The sequence below is a fragment of the Patiria miniata genome, unplaced genomic scaffold (genome assembly GCF_015706575.1).
Source record: "Patiria miniata isolate m_02_andy unplaced genomic scaffold, ASM1570657v1 HiC_scaffold_8, whole genome shotgun sequence".
Lineage (NCBI taxonomy): Eukaryota > Metazoa > Echinodermata > Asteroidea > Valvatida > Asterinidae > Patiria > Patiria miniata.
In genome coordinates, this window is record NW_024037075.1 from 8,541,271 (window position 1) to 8,555,736 (window position 14,466).

The 14,466-nt window shown below is 42.0% G+C and overlaps 1 protein-coding gene across 1 annotated transcript in view; it reads left to right on the plus strand.

The window, feature by feature from the left end:
• The window catches only part of LOC119719705 (mucin-2-like), a 180,664-nt gene that overhangs the window by 81,195 nt on the left and 85,003 nt on the right, over positions 1–14,466 (plus strand). The window contains exons 39-47 of the mRNA XM_038189202.1: positions 1,965–2,091; positions 2,275–2,355; positions 6,588–6,986; positions 7,705–7,770; positions 10,475–10,672; positions 10,930–12,510; positions 12,621–12,881; positions 13,146–13,346; positions 13,780–14,063. Of these exons, the coding sequence (XP_038045130.1) occupies positions 1,965–2,091; positions 2,275–2,355; positions 6,588–6,986; positions 7,705–7,770; positions 10,475–10,672; positions 10,930–12,510; positions 12,621–12,881; positions 13,146–13,346; positions 13,780–14,063 (3,198 nt within the window). The remainder of the gene's footprint in view (positions 1–1,964; positions 2,092–2,274; positions 2,356–6,587; positions 6,987–7,704; positions 7,771–10,474; positions 10,673–10,929; positions 12,511–12,620; positions 12,882–13,145; positions 13,347–13,779; positions 14,064–14,466) is intronic.

Genomic DNA, 14,466 nt, shown 5'->3' on the forward strand with positions numbered 1-14,466 from the left:
TTCAACAGAATTGTGTAGACACTAGCCAGTGCCCTCCATCGTCAAGGTCTACAGGTGTTCATGTACCTAAACGACTGGCCCATTATCGGCTAATAGCAGGCGGCAGCTGCTCACTCAGTCCATCAGTCCCGCTCCCTTGCCTGGGGCCCGCAAGAAGGCCTGGGTTTTCTCATCAATGAGTCCTAATCCAAGCCAATCCCATTTCAATGGCCCACATACCTAGGTGCCGTCCTCAATCTACAACAAGGCACGGCTTACCCGACGTAGGAGCAAATAGACAATGTTTGTCAATGCGCTTCCTTCCTCTTACTTCAACCAACAGCTTCAGCGTTGGCTTGGTTGTCATTCCTCGGCCCCTTTTGGTGAACCCTACAGACTTAGTTCCGCTGTGTCGCCTATACATATCCACCCGCTCCAACTACAGACCAGACAACTTCAATCAGGGCTTTTCCTTGAAGCCCCCTCGGCCCACTGTGACCATCACGACAGATGCGTCACTGCTGGGATTGGGGCAGGGTGATGGAATCTCATGAAACGGCAGGTTCATGGACTTTGGCACAGACAACCCCCCACATCAACTTTCTCAAACTGACAGCGGTCCTCAATGCCCTTCACCAATTTCAACACATGGTGCAGGGTCAATCTGTTCTCATCCGCTGCGACAACACAACTGTGGTGTCCTACATCAACCGGCAAGGCGGGACACATTCCCCAAGCCTACGCCTACTAACATGGCAACTACTGCACTGGTGTCGCCAGCATGTGGTCTGTCTCAGAGCAGTCCATCTGGCGGGCACTTCACCTGGCATGCTGGCCATCGTCGAGCGCTCCTTCAGACACACTGGAATTTCTCAGGATGCTGCTGACATCGCGGCCCATAGTCGATGTTGGTCAACCCAAACTGTTTATGACAGCGGACTAAGGCATTTCTATAAATGGTGCAGATGGTGTGCGGTGGATCCATTCACTACAACTCTAACCATTGCACTGCCCTCACACACCTCAGAGGCATGAATGTTTCTCGACCACCCCTACCGTCAACGGATCTAGGGCAGGTCTTACAAGCTCTTGCCTGTCCTCCTTTTGAATCTCTCAGCCTAGCTACTCTAATGAACATTTCCTTGAAAACGGCTTTCCTCCTGAGGGCAGCTACAGCCTGCCGCATGAGTGAACTCCGTGCCCTGACATTTGCATTGGGAACCCAGTGGGGTCTGCCTGATCCCCCATCGCTCTTTGCTCACAAAGAACCAGTCGGCTACATTCTCCCCACCTGACATCTTTGTTCCTTCTCCTCTGTCCCAGAGGATAAGTTCTGGTGTCCTGTCTGAACCCTCAAGTGGTACCTCCATCGAACCTCATCGATCCGCAGTGACCAGCAAGAACTGTTTATAACTACGGTTTCACCACATCGTCCAGCGTCCCGCGACACAAATGCTCGCTGAGTCGTGAAGGCCATACGACTCACATCGTCTGACTGGCCTATCCAGAACAGAGTTCACGCCCCTGAAGTTCGCAGCGTGACGACTTCTTGGGCCTTTTTCAAAGGAGTGTCCCTTGCAGATATCATGCAAGTGACATGTTGGAAGTCCTCCAACACCTTTACCTCCTGTTATCTGAAGGATGTGCTGCAAGCCAATGACAAAACTGGTCGTGCAGCACTCTCTACTGCCCCAGCGGCACAACTGGATACGGTTCCTCCTACGCTGCCCCCCCCCCCCCAACCAAGGTGTGGGCCGATTCTACTAGTGAATACTTACCTGGAGGAAGTATTGCGGGCTGGTGGCAAGGTACTGTGGGTAATAAATCTTAGCGTATGGCTTGCGCCCCCTAGGAAATAATGCATATGTAGTAATACTCTACGGGTAAGTATTTAGTGTCAATCCACAGGCCTCAAGCTAAACATGTCCTTACTGCATCTTATCTCAGACTACAATTATTGAGTTGATTTTTTTTTCTGTAAACAGCCTGAAGAAGAATGGGATAGCAACCAAGAGTGTGAAAAATGCCGATGCCTATTCAACAATATCACATGTTACCCAGATACAACTTCACCAAGGTGTAGGCTAACAACCTCAGCACCATCAACCACAAGTAAGAGCATTGTAATAGTGTGTAAAAACTACTGCAAAATGTAAAAGCTGGTAAATGGATCAAAGCTTGCTTGTTCGATTCTTGTCATTTCAAAAATGACAAATTGGAAAATCACAAATCTATAAAACTGATGTAAGGCAGACAAAATCACTCCTGACCTTATTTGATTTTGTGTTTGAACAGCTACAAGGACAACCATTCTTTCCAGCACAGAGCATGAAGTAACTACAACCACAACAGAACTTGTTACAACCATTACTCCTGGTAAGATAGATTTCTGTTCTTTTTACAATTTGTTTTTGCCTGTTTCAACAGTTTACCAAAACAGCCTTTGTTTTTGTAGTGATTTTGGGCTTTTCTATGAACATTAAAGCTACAGTCCATCATATGCAGCTATCCTAAAAGTAACTGACATAATTAGTGTTGAAAAACATAGTTGGTTGAAAGATAGTAAAGGGACTAAACTCCCTTTGAAATTATTCTTTCCGGCAAGCTGTCGTTTTGAAGAAATCAACAAAAGAAGGCCTTTCCAACGATGCATCTAAAGATGCATTGTTGGAAATTTCGGTTAGTAATTCTTTTTTATTTTGGTGAAGCTTGCGCAAGCGTTGACACAACGCACACACTCGCCTGGTTGCATTAATTCATCGGATCAGTGAACGACATCGCGTAGCTGCAGTCGACTCAGTGAGAACGTGTCTCAGACGCTGAATCCAGGCCCAATTCAAAACATGATTCAGCAACTTTTGATTTGAAATCGAGATCCTAGAATGTTGTTTTTCTTGAAATATACAGCTGAAACTGAGATGAAACTTCATCAGGTTAGCTGTTAAAGGGAATATACAACATTTGCAAACATCAGAAAACAAAGTGATCAAATTCTCAAGACATATCTTATTAGATTGTTAGGCAATGACAGTCTTAAGCATCCTGTAAAATCGTGGCACCTGGTGAGCTGACGTTTTCAAGAAATATGGTATTTTTCCAACGCTGGTTGGCCAACCAGCACTCAATAAAACTGGCTTTTTTTCAAAAGCTGCTCCTAGTTTTTCATAATTAGTTATTCTGCATTTTCTTTGCAATTTATTACCTGTGAAAGGGGTACTAGCCTGCTAGACTGATTCTCTGACCTTACAATTCCTTCAAGTCTATAAATTGCTCCATTTCATCTTAAGTGGACTCAAGGAACCAAACTACAAGAACATGATTGGTTTTCTTGGTTTCCCAGCATCTATGAGCCCAAAACATGAAACAAGTCAGTTTAACAATATTTGCTATAACATACTAATCCTCCAAATGCACTTATTTCTGAAAATTACAGCAAACCAAATGTACATTCCTTTAAGCACCCTGCTGTAGATTTTAAGCACGTTTGTTGCTTCAAACGAACAAAATGCACATGTTACAAATGATTGACTGTACCTTTAAGGAAAAGCCTTTGCTTTTGTTCAGATGTTTTCTTTACCGGATTTTTGAACTTATTCATTTATAAATGCAACTAAACATAGGCATAGACTCCATAGCAAAGTTGTGCCACGACAAGTGATGCCATGTTGACGTCACCATGTGTCATGTGATGTCATATTAGAGGTGCATCTTTCATTGACCTATAACTACAGAACAACAAAGCCAATTGGGTTTGAAAGTTTGTTATTTACACAAAATTTACACATACAGGAATGTGTTATAGATGAGAATGCAACATGCTGAATTCAAAATTCTTTTTTGTAATGAGTTTTTTAAGTCATAGACTTGAAAACAAGTTGGTAATTGATCGGGTTTAGTTTGTCTGTGCCGCCGCGCTACCATGTACCACCAGTGTTGACACTACATGTACCATATATTGCATAGTGTTGACGTCCGAGGTTATGTGTTGCCACCTCTGCTCGAATATGCATGTACATCAATCCCAATTTAAGACTTGAATAATCTGTACCCTGGTTTGTACACAACGCATGGGACTTGCTGTTAAAATTGGACAGAGTATTGTGATTGGCTAAGAACACAGAAGGTTATGAAATATTGATTATACCTGGCATTAACCGGTCTCGGTGCACGTGAATGTACGTGTGGTGAATGCACGCGACACAGTCAGGAGTGGAACGATTGCTTGAGGGGTCGAAAGCTGATTCCACGGTCTTTTTGATATCCCATGCATCACATTATTAAAAAAAAAAAAATTGACATTATTTTGTCTAAATTACCACTGAGTGTAATATTTCTGATGAAAATTGTTCAAAAACACACTTGGGGGAACTCACACAAACTCACACAAACTAAGACTATATGGGGATTAACTAATGAAATGTACTAAACTCAGGATCTTCGAAGGGAACTGTCGCGAGGAAATTGAATTAATAGAGACACAGACACAAGTTCTAGATTTAAAAAAAAAAAAAGGAACAAAAATAATTTATTTACAAAAACCTGAAACCAAGAAGTTGAGACTTAAACCTTAAAACCAAGAAATTGAAAATTAAACCCTAAAATCTAAAACCAACACAGTGTGAATAGTGGATCTTTCAAAGAACACTCAAGCAGGAATAAAATCAAATGACTCGAGCAGACAGAGCTCAAACAGGACACACCACTCCAGTTAGGAGGAACATAAGATACCGGTATACTATGAAGTTGCCTCTGTCGGTCTGCTAGTTGAACTGAAGTGTGACTTGACCATGTGGCAGCTTATATAGGGGGAATAGTGGGCTTAAGTAAACAACCAGGGGGACACACTACCAAGAAAGGGGGGACATCTAAACTAAAACAAAAATGATTTTTCTTTTTACTAAGGGGAGCTACTCCTATTTAATACACTATACATTACATACATGAAAAATATACAAGATAAATTTAGACCTGCCACACAAGCCAAAGATATCCCCACTCTAATAATGGATGATTCCCCATCAATATGGTTGGGATTTGGCCCTCTCTATGGAAACGTAATGCATGCATTTCACTGGGTGTATAAATAACTGTCTGAATTCAACTGTCTAGGTATTAGACAGGTCGAGGCCAGGAATTAGTTTAAAAAACACAATACACAGCTAGCACCTTGCTAGTATAATATTGGGGACCCTGACAGACAAAACACAACTGTCTAACAACTTATTCTCAAGCGTTTGGTCATAGATATTTGATGTTAGGTTTTGCCCTTCACCAACCTATTAACACTGTGTACTCAGTGTGTGTTAACCCCCCTGAGAGGAATTGAGAAAAAAATCACTCAGGTGGGACTCGAACCCACAATATCCTGCTTTCTAGTGCAGACGTCTTACCACTCAACCACCGAGCTTGCCGGGATTGTTTGGCTGGTAACACACGTACTGAGTATACAGTGTTTATAGGTCGGTGAAGGTCAAAACCTAATATCGTAATTTGAACCCTGATTTAAATTCCATCTTATGAATAGTTACAAAGATATAAAGATACAGAACAACACATCCGAAACGAATGAAACTTGCATGTAACTCTACATGCTAGGAGTGAGTTGGATTACTTCCCCAGCTTACTCGCACCTGGCTCCTCGCGTGATGACAGACATGCGCAGTGGAGCTAAATAAACGGAACAGTTTCGGGTAAAGTTCATGCAAGAGCTGGAAAGTTGAACTTTGATATGACACAGGCTGCATCCAAATCAACTGTCTAGAGCTAGGTCTAGGTCCACGCCCATTGAAAATACGCAGGGGCGCGCTGACAATAGACGTAGCCGTAGCTCTGGCAGCCCATTGAAAAGTCCGTTTTGGAAAAAAATGTTGCAACCTGACGCCAACCTGACAGCGGTTTGTGTACAAAGTCTATGGAGAGTCAAGAATTTTTTTTAAAGTATTTCCTAACAAAATTGGAAATGTTTCTCAATCCCAGATTCACATCTTATCGTAATTTTTACAATTAATGACCTTCGTTGAGATGATATATGAAGGAAAAAGTGGCGTCAGGTTGCAACACTTTTTCCGCCCGTTTCGGACACGGCCTGAGGCGCCCGTCAGCAGCCATGTTTATTGCATGGCCTTATGGGATACCTACCCATGTAACCAGCTCGGCGAGGCAGTTACTTGGGCCAGGCTCTAGTAAGCGGGAGAAGTCACGTGAGAGATAAATCGAATGCTGTCGCGCTTGCATGAGTAAGCGCAGGGGAAATAATTAAACGCACTCTAGATGTCACCAGAACATTGCCAAAAAACAGCCATGTGTTGTTACAAACTAACGTCAGTTTTGTTTTTGTTTTTTTTTAAGACAGGATTTGTTGATATTTATCAAAGTTTAGTCACCTTTTCATGTGTTCAATCATGTTATTATCAAATACTTAGCAACATGAACACCCTTTGAATTGTTGGTTTATGTTTGCGATTAAGATGTTATACATGATTTTCAAAATAAATGGCAAATTAACTTAACATTATCGTTTGTTAAAGCCCACTCTTTTCTTTAGACCTTGAATACGGTGATATAATGAAAACGTCACCTTTATTTATCAATTTGGTACAACCCCACAGTGTACTGTAACTACGACATGGACAAGATTCCTGAATTGAATGTTTCACGGTATGCATCCAACAACCCATCAGAAATAATTCCAGCGGACCAGCCTTGGACATCCACTGCACCATTTGGTCCTAGCTTGATCATAGTCTTTTCTAAGCCTTCCCGGATCAACCAGCTGGAATTCACGACCACCTCTGGTGCCCTTGTTGTAGTAAAGATCGGTGTAATATACCAACCAGACTCCACAGTGGTGGATAAGTATTTGTTTGGTGGAAGTAATGAAATAGTGAACTCAGGGGAGAGACTTGATATACCAGACCAACCAGAAGATGTTTCTATTTATGCCATCAAGATAATATTCTCGACCTCAGAATCGCAAACTATTGATTTGTTTGGCTGCAATGTGGAAGGTGGGTATACATTTTACCATATGTTTATTCAATTTTTTTTCTTCTATTTTTTTTCTTCTATATCCTGCCTGTAGTGTGGGATGAACAAGAAATGGTTTGTTTTCATAAAGTGGAAAAGGTGGAAGACATTTCTTGCTAAGAAATGAAGATATTTAAAAGAAATGAGATGATAGTATAGATACAAATACCCTAAAGGACAAGTTTCTATTCTTGATAATCTATGAATCATTATTAGCCATTTCTGCTTGAACAGTATAATAAGAATGAATGAATACAACTGTGTGAGGTTTCAACTTCCACATTCGCTATTGATTGTAAAAGATTTTCTACACTGCATACGTTTTGTGATGACCTGCGCATATGCTATGAATACAGAGCACGTGCAACAAAGATGTGCATGATGTGCATGATGTGCACGATATTTAACGCTGTGTGAACAGAACGAATATTTGATTACGTTAGTGCCCTCTGCTGGTGAAGCATGCCTGTTATTTTTTTGCTGTGGTACACGCTACCTTAATGTCTTTGCAAATGTAATTGTAGAATTCTTTGTTCTTTATTCCAATTGTAAACTCTGTATTGAATAAGTACTAAGTTAGTAGTTGTTTAGGTTGATTCGAGTCGGACTTGTCTGACAGACATCAGTAAAGTGTTTGAGTCCAAGTTCTGTGTAAAAGCATCCCAAACTCACTCACATTATTTTTGTTTCTAATTTCAGTTTCAACAACCATTTCTGTGACAACTACATCTCCTTCTACAACCATACAGGAAATTACAACACCACGTAAGGAATCAGTTATTAATTTAACCGTAACAGAACTCAACCCATCAAACCCCAACGGCATGTTTTGTTGGAATCTGTCAGGATGGGTACAGTACCCCTAAACTGACAGTCTTTTACATTGGGTTGGCACACCTCCAGAATCAAAGTCAGAAATATGTGTATGCAGTTTCCCATATGGTGTTGGAATTTGCCAGGATGGGTATGGTTCCTAGTAAATCATGCTATAGGAAGTTAAGGTTAACGGATCAGTTAAACTGAAACACTAAAGTTAAAACCCCATACACATGTCAGTATCATTTCAGTTTAACTCCTTGCATATAGTGAGCCTTACATTGACTGAAGACGACAAGCCCCTATTTGGACTTGTTGTGATTGCACATTGTTTGGACTTGTTACTGCAGCTGAATAAACTCCACCCGTGACGTCACCATATTGTCCTATCTCTCCATTATTTTGCACGAATGGAGCGTTGGAGGTGATACCTCTCCATTCCTTTGGAAAGTAAAGAAACACCAAGAATGACAATATTACTTTGCTGATTTGCAGCTTGGCTATACCATTTGTCAAATTGAATGCTATGTATTTTCTTATTCATTTTGACATCGTGTTTGTATGAAAGTCAGGAAGCATTCTTTTTCTGACATAGCAAATATTTTAACACTCTCCACAATGCAAATAATATTTTTGACTGGATTTCAAGCAATCTGGATGCATCTGTTGCTCCTTGTGCTGAATCTCAAAATAAGTGTCATACAGTATGACAATACAGCAGGACAGGTTTGTCTTTTTCTTGTGAGTGTCACTGAGTCCCTAATTTAGGCTTCTTTTTCCAGTGTTTTAGATACTAGCACAATCCTTCATTAGTCCGTCTGTTTTTTTCTTGATCAGCAAGAACCGGGCATCCTGAAGAAATTTGTTGGGCATTTTATGTAAAATCACGCAAATCGCCTCTCAATAAAAACTATAATACCTAGGAAATGAAAATACTTAGAATAAAAGATAAAAGTTACCTAAGGACTACAACATGGAAGCAAACATAATTAAAATGCAAGTTAACATGCCAGAAAAAAATTAAAAAGCCAATCAAAAGCATTCAAAATATCAAATCATTAATAAATAGCACATGCACCAATAATTCCAATGCGACACAGGGGAAAATGGCTACAATAGCAAAAAAAGGTAATATACAATACATAAACACCAAACCAAAACAGCAAAATGCAGAAAAATTTACCACTACATTATCACCAGTTCTGTAATTAGAATTTAAAAAAAAAAATCTGAAAATTACTGTTTGGAGTCATAAACTGGTTAACTTTTAAATATATAAACTAGCATAAAAAGGGACAATCCACTGTATTGGACAGTGTTGATTCACAAAGCTTTCATTCAGAGCCAGTTGCATGCAAAGTATTTTTTACATACTGAATGAACTAAATCAGACAACGAATGCAAGATTGGAGTTATATCAAACTTTTATTCTACCGGTAAAAAAATATACCTTTTATGCATCAAAGCTAATTTGAAGCAATGATTGTTGTTACTATTTAGTTTTTGTACTCATGCGCGTAATTTCCTCATTTCCCCTTGGTGTGCCAAAACAGTCTTGTCCTTCCAGGGCAGGTGAAGTCTGCAGTAACTTCTGGTAATCATCTGATATAGTGCAGTCAACTGGTACATGAGTTTCTCTAATTTCACCTGAGGTGTATCTTTTAATGTATCATCAGAGTGATATTCCTCACTGTCTTGAGACTGATACACATTCTGCGTGCGTCAAAAACAACTCACTATCGCTGTCAATGAACGCCATTTCATAAGTCAGTCCATTCATGCTTTATAATGGAGGGCTAGAAACAATAAGGGGACATCACAGGTAGCCTTTTTAGCCTTGAATGCAAGACAGTCTATGTGGTGTAACAGCGTGCCATAGCTGGCCCCAGGGCTGAGGAGCTAGGCCTATACCAGGCTCCGCATGGTCAACATTATCGGGCATTATCCTTTACTAAAATGCCTGTATGTTGTCAGCCAAAATTGCTTGAATAACTCCGAAATAACTAATATGAAAATAAGCAAAGTTGGACTGAAGCACTGCCACCAACAGAGGTAACAATACAAACTTTGTAGGTTATGACAGCTCTAATAGATGATATACAGACAATAATGATATACAGACAATGAAAAGCAACATTTTTAACATGGAAAGTGAATCTGTCATTGGCCAGTCTTCACATACTAATGTGCACAAGTACTGAAAATACAGTTGGACAGAAACAGCCTCACCAAAAATCTGAATCCAATAAAATGCTGAAATAATTGGTAACATAAATTACATTTAAAGAATTACGTTGTTGGGATGGAGGAATTCTCTGAATGCCCCATACATAATGTATGCATTATTGTGAACTTGCTCTATATAGGATACAAAAATGTTCAGTCTTTATACTGTCAGTGATATATTCTCCATCTTGTCTATTTCCAATCCTTTTTATTGTTGTTGATGTCATGTGTTGATGATATCTTTTCTCAACAACAGTAATTAGCGAGTCCTTTCTTTCTTGTTGAAATAGTTAACTAAAAGCTTCACTTGATTGATTATTGACTCCAAAATGCATATTTGATACAGTGAGATGTGGGTGGAGACAGTACATACTTTTGGTCTTTTTTATTCTTCCCTTGTATAATTGTGTCGATATCTTTTAATCAGAAAGAGACTGTGGTCCGAGATGCGAATGTGATGTGAATTGTGATGGTGTTATCATGGATCCCGCCTGCCCGCCAGTAGTTCCAGAAAGTTGTCAAGGTTGCTTCTGCCCAGTTGGTACACAGAGGCGTGGGGACTACTGCGTTCGTCGACCACCTCGAGAGCAGTGTCTTACAACTCCTCTAGTCAGCACCACAACAGGTGACCAAGAACATTTAATGTACCCTCAACCATATATTTGCTTATTATGATACCTAAAAGTGTTTCAGTTTCTTTCTTGTGAACTCAACATGAAAGGATAAGTAAGTATTTGGAAGGTTAGAGTATTTACGCGATCAAAATCCAAATGCGTATATTATTGAAAAGGCTGTTATTTTTGTTATTGAAGTGGCATTGGGTCAACAAGAATAATAAGACACGGTAAATATTCCTTTTACCTAATTCTGCAACCCTTACAGGAATTGAAAGTACCACTGCACCACCGTCAACGACACGTGCACCAAGTACCACTGCACCACCGTCAACGACACGTGCACCAAGTACCACTGCACCACCGTCAACGACACGCGCACCAAGTACAACTGCACCGCCGTCAACGACACGCGCACCAAGTACAACTGCACCGCCGTCAACGACACGCGCACCAAGTACCACTGTACCACAGTCAACGACACGCGCACCAAGTACAACTGCACCACCGTCAACGACACGCGCACCAAGTACAACTGTACCACCGTCAACGACACGCGCACCAAGTACCACTGTACCACAGTCAACGACACGCGCACCAAGTACAACTGCACCACCGTCAACGACACGCGCACCAAGTACAACTGTACCACCGTCAACGACACGCGCACCAAGTACCACTGTACCACAGTCAACGACACGCGCACCAAGTACCACTGCACCACCGTCAACGACACGCGCACCAAGTACCACTGCACCACCGTCAACAACACGCGCACCAAGTACCACTGTACCACCGTCAACGACACGCGCACCAAGTACCACTGCACCATCGTCAACAACACGTGCACCAAGTACCACTGCACCACCGTCAACAACACGTGCACCAAGTACCACTGCACCACCGTCAACAACACGCGCACCAAGTACCACTGCACCACCGTCAACGACACGCGCACCAAGTACAACTGTACCACCGTCAACGACACGCGCACCAAGTACCACTGTACCACCGTCAACGACACGCGCACCAAGTACAACTGCACCACCGTCAACGACACGCGCACCAAGTACAACTGTACCACCGTCAACGACACGCGCACCAAGTACCACTGTACCACAGTCAACGACACGCGCACCAAGTACAACTGCACCACCGTCAACGACACGCGCACCAAGTACAACTGTACCACCGTCAACGACACGCGCACCAAGTACCACTGTACCACAGTCAACGACACGCGCACCAAGTACCACTGCACCACCGTCAACGACACGCGCACCAAGTACCACTGCACCACCGTCAACAACACGCGCACCAAGTACCACTGTACCACCGTCAACGACACGCGCACCAAGTACCACTGCACCATCGTCAACAACACGTGCACCAAGTACCACTGCACCACCGTCAACAACACGTGCACCAAGTACCACTGTACCACAGTCAACGACACGTGCACCAAGTACCACTGTACCACCGTCAACGACACGCGCACCAAGTACAACTGTACCACCGTCAACGACACGCGCACCAAGTACCACTGTACCACCGTCAACGACACGCGCACCAAGTACCACTGCACCACCGTCAACGACACGCGCACCAAGTACCACTGCACCACCGTCAACGACACGCGCACCAAGTACAACTGTACCACCGTCAACGACACGCGCACCAAGTACCACTGCACCACCGTCAACGACACGCGCACCAAGTACAACTGTACCACCGTCAACGACACGCGCACCAAGTACCACTGCACCACCGTCAACGACACGTGCACCAAGTACCACTGCACCACCGTCAACAACTGTTCGCCTTACTACCACAATTGCACCAACAACAAGTAAGATTTTTTTGGTTCTACCCTATTTAGAAGCGAAAAACACATCTGAGAGATTTGCATCCATTAAATGTTATCATTTTGTTTTCATTTGATCTCTTCACATTTGATAGCTTACACTTGTGATGAGCAGTGTGTCTGCGATTTCAATTGCCTTGGACAAGTAGAGAATGACAGTTGTCCCAGCAATGTTCCACAGGAGTGCATAAGATGTACCTGTCCTCCACCGACCCAGAGATATCAGCATTACTGTGTCCGCCCACCTTCGCCAGATTCATGCAGGACAACTGCACCAAGTACCACTGCACCACCAACCACCCTTATCACCACAGCAGCACCAACCACAACTGGAGTACCCTTCACCACAAAAGAACGTACGTTGTAACAGTTCAATTTAACTAGTGTAGTTGACAGTGACATTCGTAGAAAATTGTTAAAACAGAAATCCTTGATAAAATGCGAGATTAAGCCCTCATATCTGTCAATTATTTCATCAAGTGAGTTTTGTAAATTGAAAGAAAGTGTCAAACAGGTGAAAACAATTACGGTGACACCTTCCTCAATACAAAATAACACCTGAGTTGAATAAAATGTACCATCTTTTCATCTCTCTTCCCCCCCCCCCAATTTTTTTCCAGAGTATTGCAACCCTCCGTGCATCTGTGAAGTTGACTGTTATGGAGTTCTCATCCAGCAGACTTGTCCTGTCAATGTCCCTGATTACTGCATTACATGTGCAAGCTGTCCTCCTGGCACAAGGAAGAGCCCTACTGGAATTTATTGTGAACGTCCTCCACCTCGTGGAGAGTGTGTTACAACAGTAGTGCCAACAACTCAAGGTAGAGAAACCTCATAGACTTAATTGATTTGTGTATGTTAAGGATTAAGTCCAAAGAGTTGACTGTAGGCTTCCTGTCGAATATCTTGGTGTTACCCACTCATTAAAATACCTGAAATAACAATATGTGAATCACTGAAATAACCATGGCCTTTTGGAGGATTGTCCAAAATATTTTAAATAAGAAGGCTCCAATCAGAAGCATAGATGGTAAAAAGGTACATGTTCTGAAGTCCCCCATCTGATCCGAATGGAATGAATTTAACTTTAAAAATGAATCAGTATCTTGCAAAGTTTTTCAAATTAGTATTGTACTGCGTGCTGAGGTTTCAAGACATAGATGGCAGTTGTTAAAACATTCAGCATGTACTTATTTTGAGTTGTTTCTTGGGGTAAAGGGAACATATAATAATTATATATATTTTCTCAATTAGGTGTTTGCTTGGACCCAATGAGCCCATTTGGCACGGATCTAGAAAAGGCTAATTCACGAGAGACCCGACCACCACATGGAGCTGATGTCACCACCTACATCGGGGAAGAGATTCCATGGCGCCCCGGTGTGCCAGACTCTAAAGTCACTGTGTTGTTCAAGCAGCAGGTCCATATTAATGCAGTGAGACTCCAGGCAGCGGAATACCAAGATGGCACATACAAGCTCCAGGCAATCTTCCTGCACCTTTTCCCCTTGACAGGTGCAATCCAAGAAACAGTCCATGTGAGTTTTTCTTCTCTGATTGTAAAAATGCAAACCTGCTTTCACACTTTGCTTGTTGTTGAACCTTTTTTTTTATTAATGCGAGGTATTCCCCTTGAGCAAAAGCATTCGGCAAACATCTGAGAAATTTTTATTCCCCAAACAAAAATGTTGTGAGCAAATGTGTGCTAGGTATAGTAGTACTATATTGGCATACCTGCCAACCATTTCGAATTTGTCAGAATAATTACGAAATTGCAAGCTGTTTTCCGAATTACCAATTTATCGCCCTTTATTACAAATTTCCTCAAAATCATTTACATTGTTAATTAGATACCATGATTTTATGAACCGAACGCTGAAAAAGCAGTTACAAATAAGCTGTGTCCGAACTTTCGGCTTCAGTTTGAAATTGCACATAAGT